This window comes from Lepus europaeus, chromosome 9, assembly GCF_033115175.1.
Source record: "Lepus europaeus isolate LE1 chromosome 9, mLepTim1.pri, whole genome shotgun sequence".
NCBI classification, from domain to species: Eukaryota; Metazoa; Chordata; class Mammalia; order Lagomorpha; family Leporidae; genus Lepus; species Lepus europaeus.
In genome coordinates this window covers 6557775-6581737 of record NC_084835.1, presented here as the reverse complement: position 1 = coordinate 6581737, position 23963 = coordinate 6557775, and the positions used below count along the sequence as shown (strand labels likewise).

General features: G+C 61.0%; 1 protein-coding gene across 1 annotated transcript; it reads left to right on the top strand.

The window, feature by feature from the left end:
* Positions 1-6941: 6941 nt before the first annotated feature.
* On the top strand, positions 6942-18355 carry OXTR (oxytocin receptor). The gene is made up of 2 exons (XM_062200066.1): positions 6942-8001; positions 18099-18355. Exons 1-2 carry the CDS (start codon positions 7065-7067, stop codon positions 18344-18346), a joined length of 1185 nt encoding a protein of 394 aa, XP_062056050.1. The 5' UTR covers positions 6942-7064; the 3' UTR covers positions 18347-18355.
* The last annotated feature ends 5608 nt before the right edge of the window (positions 18356-23963 follow it).

Genomic DNA, 23963 nt, shown 5'->3' with positions numbered 1-23963 from the left:
TAGGCTCATGGTTTGGAGCTTCCCAGCGCAAGGCTGGGGGGCCCCCTCGGTCCTGCTGTCCCGTGAGGCTGCTGCATGGCAGAGGCAGAGGGAGCCAGGAAGCAGAGAGGCTGGACCCAATGCGGGCTTCTGTCACCAGCCGTCTCGCGAGAAGTGGCTTCTAAGGGCTTCTAAGTGTCCCCCGTGGTCTCGGGGCCTCCCCAAGGCCTGCCTCCTATACGTTCCACGTACAGGAAGTGTCCACCCTCTTAGTGTCATTGACTTATGCTGGAGTTCAGTTGTACGCATGCCTTAGTCCATGTGTGGTTCGGGCCACAGCCTGTGTAGACATGCGTTTGTGTGTTCCGTGTTCTGACGGTCTAGAATCTCGGGGTCCCGAGGATGGACCGTGCTCCCCTGGGTGTCTGAGGCCAACTCTCGGTCACTGGGCACTTGGGGAAGAGCTTGTGCACTCGCGACTGTCCCCAGCACACAGACGCACAGCCCTGGGCTGCACTGCCCATGCAGGGGCATCTGTGTTGTGAGCGCATTGCTGGAGCCTCGTAGCTCCGGGAAGCTGTGAAGTGGAGAGAAGCACTGTGTGCGTAGCCATGGGAGCAGCGGGGCTGGGGAGGCAGCCAGCAGGGAGTGTCCGGCTCGCTGGGACCCGGAAGACTGGCACTGTTCTTCCTGGCTCCGAAGCTGCCTCCTGCCTGCCCGCCCCGTCCCCAGGGGTCCCAGCCGCTGTTGTAAACACTGGAGCCGGGGTGGGGACAGCCCCTCCCTTCTCTGGCCTTTTGGGGACAGCACTGTCCACAGCTCAGATGGGGAGGGCAGCCGAGGCTGGAGACGCTAGGAGACTTTCAGGAAATGGATTTTCTCTTCTCACTGTGGCAACACTGCAATCACAGATAAGACAGCGGCTTCACCGCCCGCCATCCTCTGGTGATGACTGCTGTCCATCTGCATCGCCCCTCTTGGACCGCGCTCTGACGTGGGGGTGTGCAAAAAGGCTGTCCTCCTCCACCCTTGCCCTGGCTCCCTCTCCCCTGCCCCAGCCCACATGCACACACAAATACAGATGCATACATGCAGACACACGAGCACACATGTGTCAGCACACACACACAATACTACACATACACACATGTAGACACATGCACACACATGCAGATACACGAGCACACATGTGTTAGCACACGTGCACAGTACTACACATACACACATGTAGACACATGCGCACACATGCACATGCATTGCACACACGACTTGTCCGTGTCACTTCTCACAGGTCCACCCCTTGCTTTTTTTGGGGGGGGGGATTTAAAAGCCAGATTTATCAGAGTCATAGTCCTCCAGCCAGTGTGGCATGGAGAGGGGCTTCCAAGTGAGGAAAAACCCGGAGGGCTCCATGGCACTGGGGTTTTTAAGCACAATTTTGAAAAAAAATACCTGGCCATCAGAGTGACACTCAGTTACTAGGTTGGGACAAAACCCATTGAAAGACCTGATTTGCAGTCCTTCGTCCTGTCTGGCTTGGTCACAAGTGCGGGATACCTAATGTGCTTTACAGTGGACTGGGAGCTCCGGAGGGTGGAGTCCCCACCCGGAGACCCCATGCCGGTCTCGTGATAAGATTGGAAGCTCTCAAGGAGTGGGCAGGCAAGCAGACACTTCTGACCTTGCTAAGGATAACTTTTGGGAGGAACATTTTCCACTCTGAATTTCCAGACTACCTATTAACCGATCTGACTCCTCACCCCCCACCCCGCCCCGGCCAAGAGAATGGACCCTAACTTCTGTTAGGGAACCGGGCGATGATCGCTCTGCTGCTTCATGCTGAAAAGAGGCGTCATAGGGAACAGGCGTTGAGACAGGGTTCCTTCCAGTAGGGCCCCCTCTTCCTTTTAGCCTTAGTCCTTGATAGACACCTGCCTACTCCTGTCCCCACATCCGTGCCCTGTGATTTCTTCATAGGGGCTCTCTGCTGAGACGCAAGGTCTGCCGGGTTCTAAGGCTGCTGCGGTTCCTGCTTCCAAAACACACCCCTGCCCCCTGCCGTGAGCAGGAGCCCCCGCACCTGCAGCTCAGTTCCATTTTCACCCTCTCCAGGCCAGCAGGTGGAAAATGCTGCTTCACTTGCTTTAAGCTCAGGGTCTCAGCAGAGCGTGTTGGGGTCCCTGGACAGTGGAGTGTGTATGTGTGTGTGTGTGTGCGCACGTGCACCAGGGCTCGAACCAGGGATGCCATGTCACAGCCTGTTGTGTGCCAGCTGCTTCGTTGTGTCCTCTGTTGATCAGACATCAGAATTACAGAAAGTTAGAGCTGCAAGGGGCCTCGGAGGTGGTGCACCACCCCCACTTCACGGAGGGGAAACAGGCCCAGGGTGGATGGGGAGGACCTGCCTGTAGACACACAGAGCAGCTCCGTCCTTGGTGGCATTGCAACGGGGGTTCCGGGCTTCTGCTTCCTTTAATTTTCTCACTCCTGAGGAGTGCTGGTGGCCAGGTTCTGCTTGGACTCTGAACCGCCGGTCCCGCCCCTCGCTGCTGTGTTGGTGGAGGTCTCCCCACCGAGCCCACAATAGGTTGCTTGGTGAGTGTCGGAGCATTGCCGTGAAGAGGACATGGCTTGTGCTGTCGCGCACGCCCGCCCAGTACCTCAGGAAGGGAGGCAGACTGCTGCTGGGGACTTTTCCAGGAAGAAATGACTTTTTTATTTTTTAATGAAAAAGAAAAATGGGTAGGCCTTCAGCCGGATGGGGGAGGTGAGAGCCGGGCTGCCTGGGCTTGAGATGTCTGTCTGGTGAGGTCCAGTGGCTGGAATTCCCCTAGGCCCTCGGGCACAGATGGCCTGATAGGAGAGCCTGTTTCCTTGGAGTGTTTGGGGGTAAACCCGGGCTGAGCTCCGGGACACTCACTCCCCGGGGCTGTCTCAGGGCTGTAATTCTCTCTGTTCCCTCCCTGCCCTCTCCTCTCCTTCTCCCAGGAGCCTTTGCAGCTTCCATCCCCAGAGCACTGTCAGGGCTGCTCAAGCCTTTCACGGTCGTGGGGGGACCTTGCCATGGGGACCCCTTCCCGACTAGCTCAGTCCTGCCCGGACGCCCACAGCAGCTCTTTGATGGGTGGTCCTGGGACACTTGTCCTGCTGGTGGGTCACCTCCTGCCTTCCCTGAGCCCTCTCGACGCTTCCTTGGGCTCCTGGAAGAGGAAGTACAGTCCCTCCACTTCCGCCAGGTCTGGGGGACCTGGTTCCTGCCGACCCCTGTCGGCTCCTCCTGTGCCTGCTGTGGCCGCCCTGGCCTCCTGCAGCCAGCGGTGAGCCCTGGGCAGGCGCCTGGGCCTCTCCGAGCCTGCTTCCTCACCTGTGAGATAGACACGCGCCAGGTTATCACTCTCCACTCCTAGGCCCCCTGGCCCCGCAAGGAGCGACCAAGTCCAAAGGTGTGGATTCGCAGCTAACCTGTTCTCCTGCAAGAGGGCAGCCTGCTTTTAATCCTAGCTCTGTCATTGGCAAGAGTGCTTTTGCTCTCCGGTGTGTCCTGTTGAGCTTCAGCCTAGGCCTGCGGCGTCTGCCCATGGAGAGTGCACGCCCGCCCGCCCATTCATGCATGGTCGGTGGACTGTGTGGCCAAAGACGTAGAAGCCTCAGCTTTGTCTCTGCCATCACATCTTTGGGGCACAGTGGGCTTCCCGTGTGCGTAACACACGTTCTCAGACAGGCCTCCTCCTGCTCCATTCCAGGAAGCAAAGATATGATCCCGCTGATGAGTTTTCTAAGGAATGTTCTCAGGCAATCTGTCTGTCATTTTCCCAACACCTTGTTAGCGGGAGGTATGTACCAGAGGCGGAGGGTAACACATACCAGACTGTGACGGATGCATGCGACTGGTTCTAGGCACTTGTGACAGATCCAGGAGACAGCACATCGGTGGTGGGGGGTGGCTTCCCTGGGCCCAGGTGGTCAGGCAGGCTGTGTCGACGAGGTGTAGAGAGAGGTCCTGCCATAGCGCCAGGGTTCAGTGGAGTCGCACTCCTTGCCCGGCACAGACACACACACACACACACACACAGCTGATCTGGAAAGACCAGAGGCTGACCTGAGAAGATGCAGGGGTTGGGGCCCCTCCCCCACCACATGCCCTCAGCAGCTCCTGCCTGCATCTGCAGGTTCTCCTGGTCCCTCTCAGTGCATCTTCTGTGTGGCTGCCCAGCGCCCCTGACGCCGGGTAACTCACAGACTTCAGAATCTACGTTCACAATCCTGGAGGCTGAGACGGCTACGTGCACGGTGCAGCACCTGCTCACCACCTGGTCACATCCTAATGTGGGGGAAGGCGTGTGGCCAGCACAGGCCCCTCTTCCTCCTGGTACAAAGCTGCTCCTGCCATCCGGGGGCCGCCCTCAGGCCCTCGTCCCTGGGATTCACACACAGTGTGAAGATGAAGCTTCCAGCGCAGGAACTCTCAGACCACAGCCCTGTGCTCCCCACAGCCCCCAGCGTGCTCGCGCTAAAACACAGCCCCAAGGATGCTGCCCGGCTTACCGTCCTCCTCACCGTCTCCAAACCCCAGCCATCGCTGGGCTGTCACCTCGGGCGTTTCTGTGCCATCAGACTTCCCCTTTGCTGAATGACAAGTGATGACACAGAGCAGGAGAATGGAAGCTGCTCCTCTTTGTGTTCGATTTCAGTACCAGCAGGTGTTGAGTCGCCAGGGGCCAGGGGGCGTGCTCGCTCCTCCCCACGTTTGGGAGTGTTGAGCCGCGACGTGAACCCCAGTCTCCTTGGCAGGGTTTGCAGGCTGTTCCACATCCACGGGTGTTGGTTAAGCATCAGAGATGCCCCAGGCACCAGCGGTGCCTCCCAGTCACTGGCAGCGTCTGCCCCCACCAAGCCTCCCGCACCTGCACCTCCCTGAGAAGTGCTTTTAGTTCCGGGTCTGAGAGAGCCCACCCTTGATCCTTACCCTCCAGCTGTGAGAGCGGTCTGGCACTCCTCCCACCCCCACACGTGTTCCTCATCCTCGCCCTGGGGATGTGTGAGGAGGTAGGGGCAGGTCTCACTGGCTGTTGGGGTTCTCAGGGGAGCCCCAGGACAGACCCTGTCTCTTCCCTGCCTGGATTCGAGGCACACTGAGAAGTAACTCAGCAGAGAGGGACCGTGTTGTCTTTTTTTTTTTTTTTTTTTAATTGGATGAAGGCAGGTCAGAGAACTTAGCTTTCGGGTGAGACCTGGGTGTTCTTGCTGAGTGATCCGGAATCAGGCATTGTTATCTGTGTGCAGGTGACCCCTGGGCTGGCTGGCATCCTAACAGAGGAGGTGCAGGCTGGGCTCTGTCCGCCCAGGATTTTACTCCCTAAATTCCCAGTCAGGGGTTCTTGTGGGCTGTTCACTCCTTAGCCAAAGATGTCGATGTGGGTTATGGATTCAGGTGGCTTACCACGCACCGGCTTTCTCTGGTTACCTGCAGGCAGACTGATGCCAGAGAAAAGAAAGGATGCACTCAAGGTCATTTGCTCTCCTTGGTTCACTTGTGATGTGGCTCCCAAGGGTGGGGACCCTGAGCCAGGCCGGGCCCGCTGGGGACGCTCCCCGCTCCAGCCCGGCTCTGTTTTCTCTCCAGATGATTAAAAGAGAGAGACAGAAATGGCAGGAGGAAATGGCTCATTTAATACATAATAAAAAGCACTATTCAGTTTTGAATCCTAGCTTTTTTTTTCTGCCTTCATTGTTAGCCAATGCAAATCAGTGCGGGGAGGGGTGGATTTTGGAGCAGGAGGGAAATGCGGCGGTGGCGAGGCTGTGTCTCACTCTGGAGCCTGGGAGCTCCAGCCTCCTGCAGATCCCGCCCGACCCTCTGCTTAGGCGGGCGAGCGAGCGAGCTGCTGAAGGCAGCCTCGGAGCTGGGGTGGGACCAGCCCCGCGCTGGTGCGACTTTGTCGGCATCACTCGGGCGCAAGGCACCGACCGAGCCTCCGGCTTCCCCGAGAGCGCCGCGAGCTTGAGCCCAGGGAGGAGGAGAGAGGGCGGGTTGGTGACCAGTGGTCACCCGCTCGGGCGCACGTGCGCGCTCTGCGAGACCGCGGGGACCAGCCTGGGCGCGGGGGTAGCACGGTCTGCGCGGCCGGGCCCCGCCCCCTAGCGGGCCCGTGTGGCTCCGCAGCCTTGCCCCGCTCATTAAAGCCGCCACCGGCGACCGCGCTGCGCTTCCTCCAGCGCTCCGTCCGCACCCGGCGGCCAGGGGGTTCCAGCCGCGCCTCCGGATCCCCGCACGGTGTCCCGTGAGGGCGCCTGCCGCAGCCTTCCCAACCCCGGCAGGGAACGCACACGGCCATCGGGGCCAAGTCCCCGTGCCGCCACCTCGAGGATAGCCTGCGGACGGACGCGGTGCCAGGTAGCTGGGTCCAGCGCTCCGGCGGCTCGGACCTCAGGGGAGGCGGTGGGGAGCCCTGCGCGCTTGGAGCAGCGCGCAGGGTCCCCCGAGAGGGTGCAAAGCATGCGTGGTGGGGACGTGGAGCCCTCGATGGTCGGGGCCACAGAAGCGCGCCCGCTTCCTCGGGGACCGAGGGTGGGCGAAGAACCCGCGGGGTCAGCTGGCTCTGAGGTTTTTCAGGTTCAGGGCGCGAGGGGCTGAGCGTCCTGGACCCGAAGGTCCCAAGCGGGGCTCTCTGGGGATTTCCGGAGGAAGGTTTGCTAGCAGTGTCCTGTTGTGGAGGGCTGCGGGGGTCCCCGCATGCAGCAGCCGAGGGTGGGCTGGGGCTCCCCTAGGGAGGGCGCTGTGGTGCGAGTCCCAGTCCCAAAGGATGCCCCCTCCCCAATGGAAGCGGCTCAGGGCTTTCTCAGAGGTGGCAGCTATGCCCTGAACTCCCGGGTAATTTGGGGACAGGTGCGGCCCATGCGCACACCGCGTTCTCATGACACCCCCCCCCCCCCCGCTTTGTTTCAGGGCGGCATCCAGCCGAGCGGCCGGCAGGGTCTCCGGAAGAGGGGCTGGAGCGCCCCGGGCCCTCGGGGGCTGCTGTTGGGCGCCACAAACTTAAAGGGCCCAAGGGCCGGGGGCGCACACGGCGGCGGCGGCCGCGGGCATGGAGGGCGCGCTGGTGGCCAACTGGAGCACGGAGGCGGTGGGCGCGAGTGAGGGGCCTCCGGGGACTACGGACAACGGCACGGTCGGGCCGCCGCAGCGCAACGAGGCCCTAGCGCGCGTGGAGGTGGCCGTGCTGTGCCTCATCCTCTTCCTGGCGCTGAGCGGTAACGCGTGCGTGCTGCTGGCGCTGCGCACCACGCGCCACAAGCACTCGCGCCTCTTCTTCTTCATGAAGCACCTGAGCATCGCCGACCTGGTGGTGGCCGTGTTCCAGGTGTTGCCGCAGCTGCTGTGGGACATCACCTTCCGCTTCTACGGGCCCGACCTGCTGTGCCGCCTCGTCAAGTACCTGCAGGTGGTGGGCATGTTCGCCTCCACCTACATGCTGCTGCTCATGTCGCTGGACCGCTGCCTGGCCATCTGCCGGCCGCTGCGCACGCTGCGCCGCCGCACCGACCGCCTGGCTGTGCTCGCCACGTGGCTTGGCTGCCTGGTGGCCAGCGCGCCACAGGTGCACATCTTCTCGCTGCGCGAGGTGGCCGAGGGCGTCTTTGACTGCTGGGCAGTCTTCATCCAGCCCTGGGGGCCCAAGGCCTACGTCACGTGGATCACGCTCGCCGTCTACATCGTGCCGGTCATCGTGCTGGCCACCTGCTACGGCCTCATCAGCTTCCAGATCTGGCAGAACCTGCGGCTCAAGACGCTGGCGGCGGCCGCGGCGGCCGCGGGGCCCGAGGGGGTGGCGGCTGCGGCGGCGGCGGGCGGCGCGGAGCGCGCGGCCCTGGCGCGGGTCAGCAGCGTGAAGCTCATTTCCAAGGCCAAGATCCGCACGGTCAAGATGACCTTCATCATCGTGCTGGCCTTCATCGTGTGCTGGACGCCGTTCTTCTTCGTGCAGATGTGGAGCGTCTGGGATGCTGATGCGCCCAAGGAAGGTAGCACAGGGCGCGCCGGGGACCTGGCGGAGGGAGCTGGTGGGCGGGGCCTGCAGGGTTCCCGGGGACAGGCGGGGATCCCCCTGTGCTCGGGCAGGCCGCCCTGAGTCACGGCTGTACTAGGCTCCTGGCGGATGAGCTGAGCTTCGACTCACCGCTCTGTCAAGCTGCAGTGAACGTTCCACACCCCGTCACGCAGTGGGGGGAAAACACGGGTGAAGCCCTTGCTTGGCCGCGTGGGGGCTGTCCGTGGTTGAGGACCAGGAAGTGCAGGTAACCCCTCTGCCCGGCCGGGTCACGCAGTGGGGCAGGTAAGTTTCCAACCGCACCTTGCTGAAGCTCCTGCCTGAAGTCCATCCTCGGTGGAGCTGGTGCTTTTAGGGCCGGTCTGCAGGAACCCCACGTCTGGCTGGGGTGAGGGCAGCCTGGGAAGTGGGGCCAGGCATCCAGCCAGGCGCTGAGAAGGGCCCTGGAAGGCACCGCTGGAGAAAGAGCAGAGCCCCGAGACCTCCGCTAGCAGGTTGGAGGCCTCAGAGCCGGGTGCCCAGGAAGGGCGCTGCTTCGACCTGCGGCAAGAGGAGGGAGCTGGGCAGGCACCTGCCCGCGGGGGGGGGGGGGGGAGCAGGTGGTCCCGGTGGGTGGGGGTGTGCCTTCCAGCTTGGAGGGCAGCTGAGGACAGGGCTCGCGGTGGGGCTCCAGTTCTTGGGCCAAGTCAGAAGGCCAAGAGGACGGGGTAGATGAGCTGACCCCTGGGGGAGAGAGCATCAGAGCACCCTGGGCTCTGGTGCTTGTGGCTGGAGCCGGGCAGCTGCCCCCGAAACTTGGAGCTGCTTTGCGCTCACCCTCCTCTGATCCCTACGGGAAGCCACAGACATCACCACCACCACCACCACCAACCCCCCCCCCCCCCCCCCCCGCCCACAGAACCACTGAGCGAGCTCACTGTGAGCCTTGGTGGCCGGGCCACCTGCTGTTCGATATTCACTGAGTGCAGGTGGTGATGCAGGAAGGGATTCCCATGAAGACTGAGTGGAACCTAGCCTGACGCCACTGTGCAGCCCCTGGCCTCGCCCTACCCAGGGGCTGTCAGGGCCCAGACCAGCGAAGGCAGTGAGAACCCGCCTAGGCAGAACAGGGTGCAGTGGGTGCCGCACCGACACTGCAAGGGATCAGGGACACTTCCTGCCTGGCCCGGATCCCCGGAGCCCCCAGGCACACGTGCAGGGCAGTGTGGGCCCCAAGCTGGCCTGGGTTTGGAGGCTGCTCTGCCACCCTGGACGCTGTGTCCTGGAGCGAGTTACATCACCTGTCTGAGCCCCAGTTTCTGCCCTGGGTGATGAGGTAGCAGAGTCTGCCCCGTGGGGCTTTGAGGGTGAGAGGGCGTGGCCGTGGCTCCTGGGGCCACGTGGCCCTCGTCACTGTTCTCGCCTGCTCTAGCCTACATGTTTAAAGTTTGGTGTGCATTCTTGGAGTTGGCTTTAGGCGTCCAGGTAGCTGAGGAGGGGGGTGGGTCAGTAGGGGGTCGCAGCAGAGCCTCCTGGAAAGTGGGGGGGGTGTCCAGGGGTGAGGAGCCTGTGGGCTGGGAGGGTCCCTGCGCTCCTGTCCTGCTCACAGCTGTATGCCTGGTTCGTCTGCACGGCAGAGTATGGGGTGGGGGAAGCTATAGGAGATGGGACGGAGTGGGTGTGAGGGAGGTGACTCAGGGGGAACAGGGCAGAGTCTCCCTCCAACAAGACAAACCTGGGAGGGGGGAAGTGAGCACCCATCCCTGGGGCAGTCGACATCTACCAGGCATTGGGTCAGGAGGAAGGCGTGAGGCCCAGGGGCTTCACTGAGTGTGCACTGAGCTCCCAGCCCTCCCTGCCGGGGTGGCCCTGGGGGCCCCCGTGGGCTTGGGCACCTCCCCTTCCCCTGGATGTGTGCTGGTTGGGGGGCACGGCTCTTTGCAGGGGCTGCTGGTCAGGTGCTTGCCGCTGTGAGCAGCCCTGGTGGGTGGGTGGGTGGGTGGGGGGCCTGAGACAGCCATGGAGCGCCCTCCAGCGGCGCTGGTGGGACTGAATGCTTGCTGAGTGGATGGCGGACCAGGGACTGAGCGCACTTGGCTGAGTCAGCACTTGGCAGTCCCAGCTCTTGGCGAACACTGGTGCTTTCTCTTTGGATCTCTGCCCCCAGGTGACTTCACCCCCTCCCCTCATGCTGGATTAATGACAGCAAGAAAAAAAAACACCATCTGTTGGGTGAGGCTCTCCTGTATGTTTTTGCAGCCTGATGAACAGCAAGTGGAGTGGGGGTTGGGAGAGCCTGGAAAGGGCTGGGCGCTCGCTCGGACTCCACCAGACCTGGCGCGGATCAGGAGCTGCTGGGCGCAGCCTCCAGCCCCAGGGGCCGTGGAGGGAGAGCAGCAAGCGCGCTCTCCCGAGGTCTGACCCTGCTCCCATCTATTGCATGTAGGGCGTGTCTCTTGTTGGTCTCTGGACCCTCACACAATAGGGGCTTCCCCACGCGGGCGGGCATTTTCCCCAGGGTGCTCTGCGTTCAGTTCAACACCGTGTCTCTCGGGCCGCTCCCCGTGTGCACCGACTCCGTTTCCCCACGCTTTCCCTTCCTGTCGTCACCTTCTGGGGTAGAGCCTGAGTTTTCAACTTTGCCACGCTCGATGTCATTGGCCAGGTAGCCTGTGTCGAGCATACGTGTGTGTGTATGTGTTTCTGCACATGCATGAGTGCAGGTGTGAATGTGTTTTCTTTGCATGCGTGTGTAGGGGTGTGGGGGCTAGGCAGGTGTCAGGGGGAGGGACCATCCTGTACACTGCACGCTATTTAGCATCCCCTGGTCTCCACCTACTGCAGGTCCCTGGCACCTGCCCTGCCAGCTGTGGCCACCAGAAACATCTCCAGACATTGCTGAGTGTCCCCTAAGGGGCAGATCTGCTCCTGACTGGGGACCACTGGTTTGGTCCCCCTAGCCTGGACTGCTAGCTGGCACATGAGCTCACTCTGCCTTCTCTGCCCTGGGGGGCCAGCCTTCCTGGGGTCCCCTGGGGCAGGGCCCAAGGACCTACACGTTCCTTTGACAGGCAGTTGTGCTGTCTTGGTGCCCACGCTGACACTGTTCCTGCCGTGGTCCGCAGTGGGGACCCAGCCTCAGGAGCCCAAGTCCGCTCTGTGGGCGGCCTCTCCCGCGGTGCTCTGTGGGAACGGCACTCCCGGGAGGGAGCTGGGCTGGGCAGCCTCCTCCTGTCCCCCCCCCCCCCCCCCACAACGCTGTGTCTGCTCCAGTCCTTGTCAGGAGAGGGCGCCCAGAGCCTTCCCCAGCGCTCTGTGGCCCACAGCTGGGGACTGTCAGACCAAGACTGCTTGGAACTCTGGCTGCGCCCACTGACCCACGTTCTGCCGGCCTGTGGAGCGGCCATGCTGACCTGGGCTGGGCTGACCCTGCCCGCAGCAGCTCGGGGTCCCGGATGATAAACAGGGAGCCTGTGAGGGTGGGAGGGGTGGAATGTGGTTGTAAGTCCCCAGGGCTCCCTAGGACATCTGCTTTTAAAGAGGAATTCAGTCAGTGCCAGGGTCCTGGGGTGGACGTCCTATTGAGCACCAGCTGCTATTAGCAAAGGGGCTGTGGTGGGGTGAAGGTGGGAGGTGCCGGATCAAGCAATGCAGGGGTGGAGGGAAGCAGACGTCCTGCTGGGTGGAGACAGAGGTGCAGGGTTTGCCAGCGGCTCCTTTGTGCCCTGCCGAGAGCTGGTGCTTCTGCCCCAGGACGTCTGTCGGTGCCGTGGTCCTTGGCGTACACCTCGCTGTTGCCCTTGCTCGTCCTGTCCCCCTGCCTTTCTCTGCACCTGACCTTGATGCCTGCGTGTGAGCCGCTCCACGGTCCCGTCATGGAGCAGGGAGCTGGTCTTCCCACCTCTCCCACGTGCTGGTGGCACCGGGACTTCTCTTCTGCCAAGTTCACGTGGCAGTTCCAGTTACCAGTCACTGCCAGCAGCCAGGGGCAGGGCCGGAAAGGGGGCAGAACCCCCAGCCAAGGATAAACACAAGTCGCCGCCAGAGGACTAGCCCTGAGTGTTCATTTATTAAACTCTGGGGATGCCCCAAGGAAGCATCAGTTGATCCTGGAGAAAAACAAATCCAGGAGGATTTCAGAGAGGCGGCAACATTTGAGAAGGACTTTGGAGCACAGGCAGGAGCCTGCTACGCAGGAAGCACACGCGTGTTCTGTGTGGAGACCCCCGAACAGTTTCCGTGTTCTCTTCCCCTTGGTCCCTGTGGGCTGTGATCCTGCCAGCTGCAAGGAGGCATCTCAGGTCTTACCGTGTACACGAAACGCCTGGACACCTGGTGGAAATGCAGGCTGTCACTTCGCAGGCAGAGAGTGGGGCCCCAGGGTCTGTGCTGTGGGTGGGCACACAGATGAGGCCTCTCGGGATATCCGAGCAGCTGCCACTGACCATGCTTAACTAGCTTTCCTGTGCTGTCTGTGATGTGAAGACCCACTGTGTGTGTGTACACTGTAAGACCCTCTGTGTGCCAGTATACGTGTAGGACCCCCTGTTGGCTGTGCACCTGTAAGACCCCCTGTGCGTGTATGTGAGAGACTCCCCGTGCACGCATGTGCATATACCCCACGTCAGCCACAAGGTCCCAACCCTCCGAGGTAGAGGATGGGCTGGGTGTTTGCTGGAAGGCCCTGGCTTCTCCCCCAGTGACTATGCTCGAGGCCTGGCCCTGGGAGCCGGGCATGTCCCCCCGCCGTGAGCAGTGCCCCGTAGCAGCAAATTCAGCTTCCTCTTGACCTGGCCGTACCTGCGGTGATCATACCTCTGTGGCTTTCGGAAAATGAAGTCGTCCAAATTGTGCCCCTTCAGTTCTGTGAGAAGGCGGCGCCCGTAGCGTGTGCTAGGACTTTCTTCTCGCGTGTGCTAGATAGTAATGTTCAGAAAGCCTTCTGCTGGGGCCTGGCTCCCAAGTGCCCAGGCTGTCCCCATGACCGCGAGGGCTTCCACCACATTCCTCACTCTGCAGGGGAAGGCGCCAGTGGCTGGGAGCAGCCCTGTGCCTGGGGTTTGTGCGTGGGACGTGTTGGCTGCCTTGGGGACAGCACAGCCCGAGAGGCCGCGGCCACCTGCCCCACAGCTGTTCCAGGCTAATTTGAGCCTTCAACGCCTGCCTGGGAAAGGAGGTGCTGGGAAGGCTGGACCCAGGAGCGGCTGGGGCGCGAGGGGTGACAGGCGGGGGCGGGCCTGGTGCGCCCCGGGCTTGCAGGGCCCCGGCCTCCCACCCCACGGCGCGGATTCCTTTCCCCTGGCGCAGGGGTAGCCAGCAGGTGCCCTTTGCCTTGGGCCTCTGCTCCTAGGGTCAGGGCCCCTTCTTGGCATGGAGGAGCCCCAGGGAGATCTTGCTGAGCCCCAGCCACGCGCCTGCCCGCCCGCCAGCCCCCGCGTTCTGCAACTCCTGCTTAGCACTGCTCATCTTTCCTCCTCTCGTTCCCTTGCAGGTGGGAGCTCCGTGGGTGTGTGTACGGGGGTCTCCAGGACCTGCCGGGAGCACAGGAGTCGGGGTGCAGTGGTGGGGGCTCAGGGCAGGGTTCCAGACAGCCTGTCTGCAGCCTGGCGCACTCTGGGGGCTCCGTGCTGGGGGCTGGTGCATGGGAGAGACGTGACCAGAGCGGGCTGCTCCCGTGGAGCCCCCCCCCCCCCCGCTCTGCCCTCCCCTCCCCTCTGCAGTGTTGTGGCCCTGGCGGAGTTAAGATTTTCCCAGATGGAGAGTAGAAAACGTACCCAGTTCAGAGGCTCTGGGCTTGGATGTTGTTGTTATTATTATTGAGAAAAGTGGCCCAGCGGGATTCCCACAAAGCACTGTCCTGCATAACATCTTGCTCCTGTCACTCATCACCATCATCGCCTGAGTCAACACGTGGCCTCGCACACGGCCCTTGTCCACAGTTTTCAAAAAACTCTGCCTTTTCCGCAGGCCCTGTGTCCCCTCTGTGCTGTGGATGGGGACTCTGTGGCTCGGGTGGTCGGCGCAGGGGCAGAGGGTGCTGGGGCGGGAGTGGTGGCCTCAGGCGTTTGTATGTGGATCCTCCCTCCCACCAGGGCCGGCTGCTCTGCCACTGTCTCTGAGCCGTGTCCTCCCCCCGGGCGACCCTGGAGAAGGTGCAGGCCTCCCCCAGCTGCTCTCTGGGTTTGCTATGGGTCCGCCCTGACTCCATGCGGGCCGCACTTGGCAGGGGCAGACCATTGCCACGGGGCTTGTCAGCTGGCCCGGCTCTGCAGAGCAGCCCCAGGTGGGCACGGCTGCCGGCTCCCTCTGGCCAAAGCCGGTGTCTTCAGAGGGCCTGGGCTGGGAGCAGGTGGCAGGCAGCGGGGGACGTGAGTGTCTGGGTCCTGAGGGGGTGAAGGCTGTCCATCACAAGCCTGAGACGCACCTTGAAGGCCAGCTCTGCTGCGCCCCTCCAGCCTGTGCCCCGTGAGCGCCCCCTGGAGGCGTGTGTGTGTTGGAGGAAAGCAGTGGCTACAATTAGGGTTTCCATGGGGACCAGCGGCTGATCTGGGACCTCTGTCTGCAGGGGAAGGACAGGTGTTTCCAGGCGGCCAAGCGGGGCAGTGTGAGAAGGGGTGCTCTCACCTGGTGCCCGCTCCTTCCTCGCGTCAGCCTGCTGTTGGTTTTGGGCGCTGCCATCTCCCCTGCCCTCCCTATAGGTGACCCTGGAGGACCTTCGGAGCGAGCGCAGCGGGGCAGGTCTGCTTGGAGGGCCACACTGGCGGTGCAGCTTTCAGAGCCAGCACGACAGCTTCCCAACGCGCGAGCGGATGCCTGCGGCCGAGCAGCCTGCTCCCGGGGCCGCCCTGGGCAGACGCTGCCGTGGGGCAGGGAGATGGCAGCAGCTTAGCCGGCGGCTCCCATGCTCTGTGCCCCCCGCCCAGGGAGAGGCACCTCCCTGTTGTTGGTTTCTGAGCACTGCCGCATCCACGAGCCCTGGCTCCTGGGTAATCCCGGGAAGCTCTGGAGCCCCCAGAAAGGGCAGAGTCGTGGTCTGGTCAGTGCAGAAGCCAGGCCGAAGCAGAATCGGTCACTCACCTGCTCAGGAACCAGCAGTGGCTCCCTGTTACTGTAGAGTGTAGCTAACTACAGCCTGGATCCAGACCCCCCTCAGCCTGCTTCTGAACTGTCTCTCTGGCCGCTTCTCTCCTGAGGCTCCCCTCCCTGCTCTGGCCTCTGCAGCCCCTGGGTGCCCGCAGGCACCCCAGCCAGGGGCCTTGATTCCTGCTGCCTCCTCCCTCTGACACCCAGCCTCTATTTTCATCTCCTGGCTGATGGCGGAGGCTTGACCTCCACTGCTGGGGCTCCTGTCCTTGGAGGATCAGCATGCTAAAGTCCAGCTGTGCCCTGGCACTTGAGAACTGGACACGGGCACTGGTTTGTGCCTATGCCTGCCAGGTGGGCACAGGTATGCAGGTGCAGCTCCAAGCCGCTCCCCCTGGCTGGCCCCTGGAGGCAGAAGGAACTTGCCTGCCCACTAGGAATTCATGAACTGTTTAATTTTTTTGCGTTGCGGAGGTTTTCTTTGTAAAACCAGAATAAAATATACAGAGAGAGGCAGACAGCTTAAATGAGCAGGTAGCATTGTCTGGGTTGAGTGCCTCTTATCCAAAGTGCTTGGACCAGAGGTGTTGGTGGAATGCTTGTGTCTGTAATGAGATGAGACTCGAGTGTAAACATAACATTGATTTGCGTTTCATAGGCAGTTTACGTCCATAGCCCGAAGGTGATTTTTATGCAGAATGTTGGTGTTTCTGTGTTTACTGGAAAGGCAGAGGGAGAGAACCAAAGACAGACACACGGAGGTCCATCTTTGATCGGCTAGTCCACTCCCAGACGCCCTCAGTAACCCGGGCTGAGTCGGGCTGAAGCCGGGAGTCGGGAGCCCCATCTGGATGGTGCTTGGACCATCACCTGCTGGCTGCCAGGGGCGTTAGCTGGAAGCTGGCCCCGAAGCCGTGGTGATGGCGGGAATCCATGGCAGGCACTCAGATTTGGGATGTGGGAGTCCCAAGCCGTGACAGCGCTGCCCCGAAGACCCCGCCCCTGCATTGAGACGGAGGCCCGGTGTGCAACCTTCCGCTTGTGGTCCTGTTAGAGCTCAAAAAGTTGGAATTTTTGGAACATTGTGGATTTTGGACTTGAGGTGAGGGATGCTCAGCCTACATTGCCTGGCTGTGTGCAGCTGGGCGAGTCTGGGGCTTTTCTATCCCGGCGTGAGCTGTGCACCTGTGTCTGCTGTCCTCTCATAGCTCAGTGTCCTCACCTGCTTCCCTCCCGGGCCAGCAGTTCACGTCTCGTTTTTAAAACTCTTTTGACTTTGACACGTTGGTTTTGTGATTTTGAAGACTCTTGTGATTTTTAAGAGTTTCTGTCTTGTGGATGATTTTGAATTTTATTGGTGAAATATGTCATTAGAATTTCTAAGCTTCAATTTATACGCATCCAATAAGCAAATTAAATTTTTGTAACAAAAAGCAAGGAATTCAGTAGTATGAGGATCACTGAAGAAGCTGGGAGGCATGGAATTAAAAGGTTAATTTATTTTGGTACCAAAGATTTTTAAATCCTTGCAGTTTTTTCATCGTGTGCGGTTTCTATGAACCTTTTGGAGTTGCTTGTGTTATTTTTCCCCGTTAGATTTTCCTCTTTTCCATCACTTATTATTTTGGTCTGAAGGACTGGAGTCCCTTCCCTAAGATCCTAAACCCTCTCTCTGGCGATCTTCTAGCTTTGGCTGTGGTTGCTTGTGTTGGTATGACAGGTGCACCGGTTTGCTTCAGCAGTGGCTCTCAGGTTGAGAGTGGACCCAGGCTAGGCAGGTACACAGAGTGGCTGAGCCCAGCTCCCAAGGGAGGGGGAGGGTATGAACACGGGGGCGAGGGCGGAGAATCTGCGTTTCTGAGGCCGTCCCTGGTGCTGTGCTGCTCTGGGGACCCCTCGGAGAAGCCCTCCCCAGACTCCCGGCCCCTGCCTCTGCTGCCTGCTTCTCCCGTCCGAGCTCGGAGGCCTTGCTGCCCGCTGCACCTGTTCTCCGTGTCTGGGTGCTGCCACACTGGCGTCCGCAGGCATGAGTCCTTCCGCGAGTCTCCATCTTGAGTTCTGGAGTTGGTTTCTGAGACATTTCGGTGAGGCAGAAGACTCAAGGGCGTTCAGAGCCTTCTGTGGCCGCCATTCCTCAGGGTGAGGCGGTGGACAGGGCTCGAGGCGCCTTCTGAGTTTGGAGATGTCCCTGGCCTCATCGGTGGACAGAGGAGCCTGCAATTTATCAGGCTAAGGGAGAGTGACAGCCATCCAGAGTGCTGTGCAGCTGCCTGGAGAGCCCGAGGGGTCGGCTCTGTCTTCCCCTTGAAGCTGGAGTCTGTGACAGGCAGGGTCCTGAATTTAACCCATTTCTCATCCTCCTCTTGCGTGGAGCTCAGGGACGCCTCAGTGTGTGTTTCCACACGGTCAATGTTCTCTCCTCCCTGCGTGGCACCGGCCCCCCAGTAGGGCCCCAGGCATCTTCAGCATCCTGCTCCAGTGCCTCCTGCCGGGGGACTGGCCACAGTGCGGTCACAGTCACACCCACAGCCTGTGCCGGCAGCCACCGTTGATACGGGCACTCCCTGTGTCCCAGGCATGCGGGGGGGCCTGAGGGTGCTTCCTGTTTGCATGGAGAGAGTGGCACCTTGGCTTCTCACGAGTAAAGGAAGTAGCTCTAGTTGGGGCTCCAACACAAACCAGGCCCAGTAGCTTCCAGACGCCGCACTTGGGCTCTCTGGTGCTTGCTGGTTGATGGACTGGCCAGATACACCTGCCAGGGGGGCCCACAGAGCCGGAGGAAAAGCTTTTGGTGGGAGGATGGTGAGTGGGGGCAGGGCCAGGGCTGAGCCTGGGCGCGCAGTGGTGGGCTGAGGGCAGGCCCAGAGAGAGAGAGCAGAAGGAAGATTTTGTGCCTGCGCGGTGTCCGCCTGGGGTCTGGGCCGTGGTCCCGGGAGGGCTGCGGCTGGGGCAGCGGCGGCTCCATGCTGTGCAGTGATGCTGTGCTTGCCTTTCCCCGCCCGCCCGCAGCCTCGGCCTTCATCATCGCCATGCTGCTGGCCAGCCTCAACAGCTGCTGCAACCCCTGGATCTACCTGCTCTTCACCGGGCACCTCTTCCACGAACTGGTGCAGCGCTTCCTCTGCTGCTCCTCTGGCTTCCGGAGAGGGGCCCGGCAGGGCGAGACCAGCGTCAGCAAGAAGAGCAACTCCTCCACCTTCGCGCTGAGCCGGCGCAGCTCCAGCCAGCGGAGCTGCTCGCAGCCCACCACCGTGTGACCCCGCCTCCCCCGGGCTGCCCCTCGAGGCTCCGCCCATGTGGGCGGGGTCAGGCTGCCCCTCGGGGCCCTGTGCATATGTTGTAAGGTACCTGTCAGTGTGTGTCCCTCCACACCTTGGGGTGGCTTCCGTGGGGTGGGGGAGAGGTCCCTGCTGGAGACGACGGGGCACCCAGCCATCGGTCAACCCCCCTGGGCTCCCCGGTGTGCTTGTAACGCTCTGACCCCACGGCCACTCTGGGTGGTGGGAGGGTTGTTTGTCCCCTACATCTGTGACTTCGCTGTCTGCTCACTCCTTCATTCTGGGATCTTGCGGAAGGTGGAAAGGGCAAGGTTCTTGGCCACTTGGGGTGGGAGGCCCCGTATTCCAGGCCTGGGCAAAGGAGGGGGAAGGGGACCTCGGGTGGGGGGTGGTGCTGCTACCCCCCTGACCTCAGAGTGCGTGTGGGGGCGGGGAGGGTGGCTGGAGACCACCTGGTAGAGGAGCTCACTGAAGCTGAAGAAGGATTTGGACCAAAGAAGAGGCATCTGGATTGGAAAGGAAGAAGCGAAACCGTTTCCAAGTGAATGTGATCGTATGTAGAAGAGGCTAAGGAACACGCACACACATGCACACACACAACGCACACACGCCCCTCTGTTGGAGTTGACAGGCGACTTTAGCGTGGTTGCAGGATGCAAGATCAGTTTGCAAAGATCGGCAGTGTTTGTTCACTAGCGACGAGCACTGCGCACTGCGGGGCCGTTTGCACTAGCCGCAGGAAGAGTTATGTAGGGATAAACTTAACAAAGGCGGCTCCAAACAGGCCCTGGGGGAAGATGTCGGCAAGTGCGAAGGCAGCCTGCATGGCAGCTGGACACTGCGCCTGCCCCGCGGCCGTGCTGCCTGAGGTGCCATGAGGATTCGCTGTAGTCCTGAGCAGAAATCCTGGGGGCTTCTTGGTAGAAATCAATGCACTGCTCCTAGCATTGAGAAGAAAGCACCAGGGATCCAGACCAGCCGAATAAACCCCGAGACGGAGCACCACAGGCGTCGGGACCGCGAGTCCCACTGCCTCATTCGAAAGTTGCTCTGGAGCTCCGGGCACCGGATCAGCGTGGCAGCGGAGCACTGGAACGGGACAGAGTGGAGCCTCGAGCCCGTCCGTCGTGCTTGGTGGGCTTCAGGACGGGAGCCCAGGCAGTTCAGGGAGGCCTGGTCTTCCGCACAAAGGATGCTGGGACGGCTGTGTACGTGCAAGAGAATGAAGCTGGACCCTCGCCTCGCTCGCCCCGTACACCACCACAGCTAACTCGGAATACATCAAAGACCCCACTGTCAGAGCCGGCAGGCTACCTTGGCACAGATCTAGGGTCAGGCGGCGGCTTCTTAGGATGCCAGAGGTGCAAGAAAGCAAAGGAAAAAAAGTTGGACTTTGTGAAAGTTTAGAGCTTTTTGTGATGCAAAGGATATTACGAAGACAATGCAAAGACAACCCAAAGAATGGAGGAAAATGAGTGAAAATCATGTCTCCAGAGTGTGCAGACACCTCTTACAGCACGAGGGCGGGGAGACTGGCAAGTCAATTATGGACGAAGGCTTGGTGGGCACATTTCTCCACAGAAGAGAGAGGACGGCCAGCGAGCTCGCAAGAAGGTGCCGACCGCGTCACTCATGGGAACTGGGCATCAGGCCTGGAATGAGGTACCATGTCACAGCCACTGGTGGAAAGATGGCCATGGGTACGTGTTGGTGTGGAGGAGCTGCTGTGGGGACCCTGCACGTGGCCGCTGGGGGCATCTGCTCAGAGTTAGACACGGAGCTCCCGGTGGTACAGAGGTGCCACGCCTTGGTCTCCACCCGTGAGAAATGCAAGCACACATGGAACTGGTGCAGCAGTGCTCACGGCACTACGGTGTAGCCTGTAAAGCCGCTGCCCACAGGGCCGGCATCCCATAAGGGCACCACTTTGAGTCCTGGCTGCTCCACTTCCCATCCAGCTCCCTGCTGGTGTGCCTGGGAAAGCAGTGGAAGATGGGACAAGTGCGTGGGCTCCTGCACCCATGTGGGAAACCGGGATGAAGCTCCTGGCTTCAGATTGGCCAAGCTCTGGCTTCGGGTCAGCCCAACTCTGGGTGTTGCAGCCATCTGGGGAGTGAACCGATGGATGGAAGACTTTCTACCTCTCTCTCTCTCTTTCTCTCCCCCTCTATCCCTCTCTCCCTCTCTCATTCTGCCCTTCAAATAAATAAATCTTAAAAAAAAAAAAAAAGAATTGTCCCAGAGTGGAGCTATCCCAGGTATCAATGAGCCAACAAATGAGTAAGTGAAATAAGGCGCCAGTGCCGTGAGAGATTGTTCACCTGTAAAAGAAATGGAATAGTTGCCCCTCTTCCAGGCCAGCTCTCTGCTGTGGCCAGGGAGTGCAGTAGAGGATGGCCCAAGTCCTTGGGCCCTGTACCCCATGGGAGACCAGGAGAAGCACCTGGCTCCTACCATCGGATAAGCGCGGTGCGCCAGCCGCAGCGCTCCTACCACAGCGGCCATTGGAGGGTGAACCAACGGCAAAAGGAAGACCTTTCTCTCTGTCTCTCTCTCACTGTCCACTCTGCCTGTCAAAAAAAAAAAAAAAAAAAAAAGAAATGGAGTATTGGTTCACAGATGAACCTTAAGCACATTATAGTGAAGAAGACACTTGGCCAAAAGTCCACATGTTGGTTGCCTGTACAGGAAATGCCCAGAACACAGAACACAGGCGGGGGCCAGGGGCTGGGGGCTGCGGGCACGGCGCTCACTGCCGAGGGTGTGCCTTGCACCACTGGATGCTGAAAATGTCCTGGCATCGGTGCTGAGGCACAGTTGACAATTTACTAAAAACCGCTGAACTGTGCACTTGGAAAATGAACTGTGCAGCGGCTGGACGAGGAGGTGGCCAGCGTGACGGGTGGGTTCCGTGGCATCTCCGTGTGACTCAGCAGCCCCGAGGGACCCAGTTCTACGTGAGAGGTGCTCTTCGGCATTTTGTGTTTGGGAAGGGTGGCAGCCGCGGGGGTGGCCCTGCTCGGCCGCACGTGGCATGGGCGAGGTCCTGCAGCTGCAGACCAACCCTCTTCCCTGAGGGTTTCCCTCGTCAAACACGTCCCCTGCCCCGCCCGTGGCTGGGAGGGTGGGCCACGACCTCGTCTAAGAAAAGCCTGTAGTCATTCAGGTCCAGACTCAAGTGATCGACTGATCGCGGGTTTTCTGTCTGGGCCTGGCTGGCTCAGGACTGTCTGGGGCCCCATTTACATTTCCGAACACCATTTTGGGCTTGGCCACGAGCACTTCCTCGAAGAAAGCCACAGAGCCACTCTCTCTGGGTCTCACCGGCTTCTTCCTCCACAGGGTAGCACAGCATGCTTGCGTCCACGCACACACACACTGGAATGAGCTGGCGCGGTCTAGCTCTCTGGGAAGAAGAGAGCACACACTGGAACATCCGTGTTCGAGGTACACGATTTTAGCTCGGAGCCTTCAGTCCTGGCAGGCGAGTGAAAAGTGTGGGCCCAGGCAGCTCACGGTGGGGCTGTGGCACTCACAGCCAGTTCTCCTCGCAGTAGAAGCTAGCAGGGTGCTGGCTTGGGGGCTCCGTGCCCACGGGCTGGACCTGTGGAGCGTGTGGCGTGCCAGTGCGGTGCTGGGCCCTGCCGTCATCTGGGCCTCGCTGCTCCCCAGCAGAGGTGCCCCCAGGCTGCTGCTGTGCCTGGGGAAGTCGCCATCTTGGCAGCCAGCAGTGGCCACTCGGGACGGCGGTCAGCAGTGGATTTTCCGAGCAGGGCCACAAGCTGCCTGGGGACCCGGAGTTGTGAGGGTCCTGGCCTCGGAGCCGAGGTGGGTGTTTTCTTTTTCTCGTGTGGAAGCACTGGCTGGCACGTTGGTCGGTGACATCTGATTTCAACAGCGTGGCTGGGCCTGCGCCCTCCCCCCAGCTGTCTCGCCCTCCCGGGTACTGTCATGGTGTTCAGCCTTTCCCCACTCAGCGCCTGGAAGTGTGAGAGCGGGGGTCCTGCTGCTGCCTGCAGCTCGCGGTCTCTGTCCTTCCCGGGGTGTTATCACTGTGCGGGCGCCAGGCAGGCTGGGGGCCCATCGGTGGGGCGTGCATGCCCCCTCCAGTGTTGTCATGGCTCTGATGGCCGCCCAAGGGCCCGCGTGGCTGTTCTCTTGTTCCTTAAGGCCCTGAAGAAGCACCTGCTGTGTGATTTGGTCTCCTTTGGCTGGGTCTCTGTTGCCATTTCCAGAAACACAAGGGGACGGTACGGGCTGCCTTGTGCGAAGATCCTGGTTTCAAGTGCTTAGCCTTTCCTGTAATCGGTCACGGTGAAATGCTGTTCAACGCCAAACGTGAATCCCTTGGCTCTGTTCTCCTGTGGTGACGTTGTCTGGTGCCCCTTTGTGCTGTGCTCATTGGCGAGTGACGCGGCCAGCGTGAGATTCTGGCCTGAGCTGCCTCCTGACAGGTGCATGGGAATAAATGCTGCTTCTCCTTCCCTGCCTTGCCTTTGTTCTTCCTCCCAGGAGCAGGCAGCAGCGCATCTGGTGGTTGGCGCGGCTTCTGAGTTCCCTGCCTGCTGCTGGCAGGGCCACCTCGCACTCCTGCGCCGGGGGCAGAAAGGGGATCCGGTCCCCTCTGCAGCCCCAGGGACGCTCAGTTGTCAGGGTTCGGTGGAACGATGCCCTGACACCTGGAAGCGAACCCTTTGGGTGATGTCCCCAAACCAGCTAGGTGCCACAGCCTGGCTCTGGAGATGGTACGATTGGAGATTGTCCCTTGAAGGGACGATTGGGGGCCCCCTGCAGAATCACCAGGAATTTGTGCTGAAATGCAGGTTGCTGGGCTCCACTACTGGGTCGTGCTCTGGGCCTGGAGCCACAGCACCTGTGTCTGAAACAGCCTGTGCCATATGAGAGACCCTGCCCCCTGCCCCCTACCCACAGGCCTCCCACCTGCTGCTCTTCCAGGGAGCCCTGCAGGGCCCAGGAGGCCTCGGGCACATGGGCGGGCGTCTCTGCTGTGAGCTCCGCCCACGGGTAACTGAGCCCCTGCTGCAGGCGGCCCCTGGAGAAGGAGCTGGAAGGGCTGGCGTCAGAGTCTGGGGCCTGGGGCTGTTGTAGCAGACACCGAGGTGGGGACAGAGACTGCACAAGCCGGGATTCCAAGTGTGGATCCCCCCACTTTGGGCGGGGCAGGCCCTGCGGGGAGGGCAGAGGTGACTCCAGCCTTGTCGTTAGCAGGTGGAGCCTGGGCACCCTGAGTCCCCTTGAGAATGTGGGCGAGCCCCGAGGGAGGCCGCAGAGCAGTGGGCGGGGGCCGCAGCCCCGCTGTGCACACCCGGGGAAGCTGGCTGACCCCTCAGGGCAGTGGCTCGGTCATCTCCGGAGCCGGGGCGTCCTGACCAGGTGTCCAGGAGGTGCTAGGGGTGGGTGGAGGTTAGGCAGACAGACAGAGATGTGATCCAGCGAGGTGTTCGTTGGAGAGGCTCTGGGTGGCTGTGTCCTGCTCACCTGCTCGGTGTGTGTTCAGAAATTACAGAGGTTGTTAGGAAACAACAAAAATGGGGGAATCTGCTGGAGCTGAGATGGACATTGGAGATCACATTGT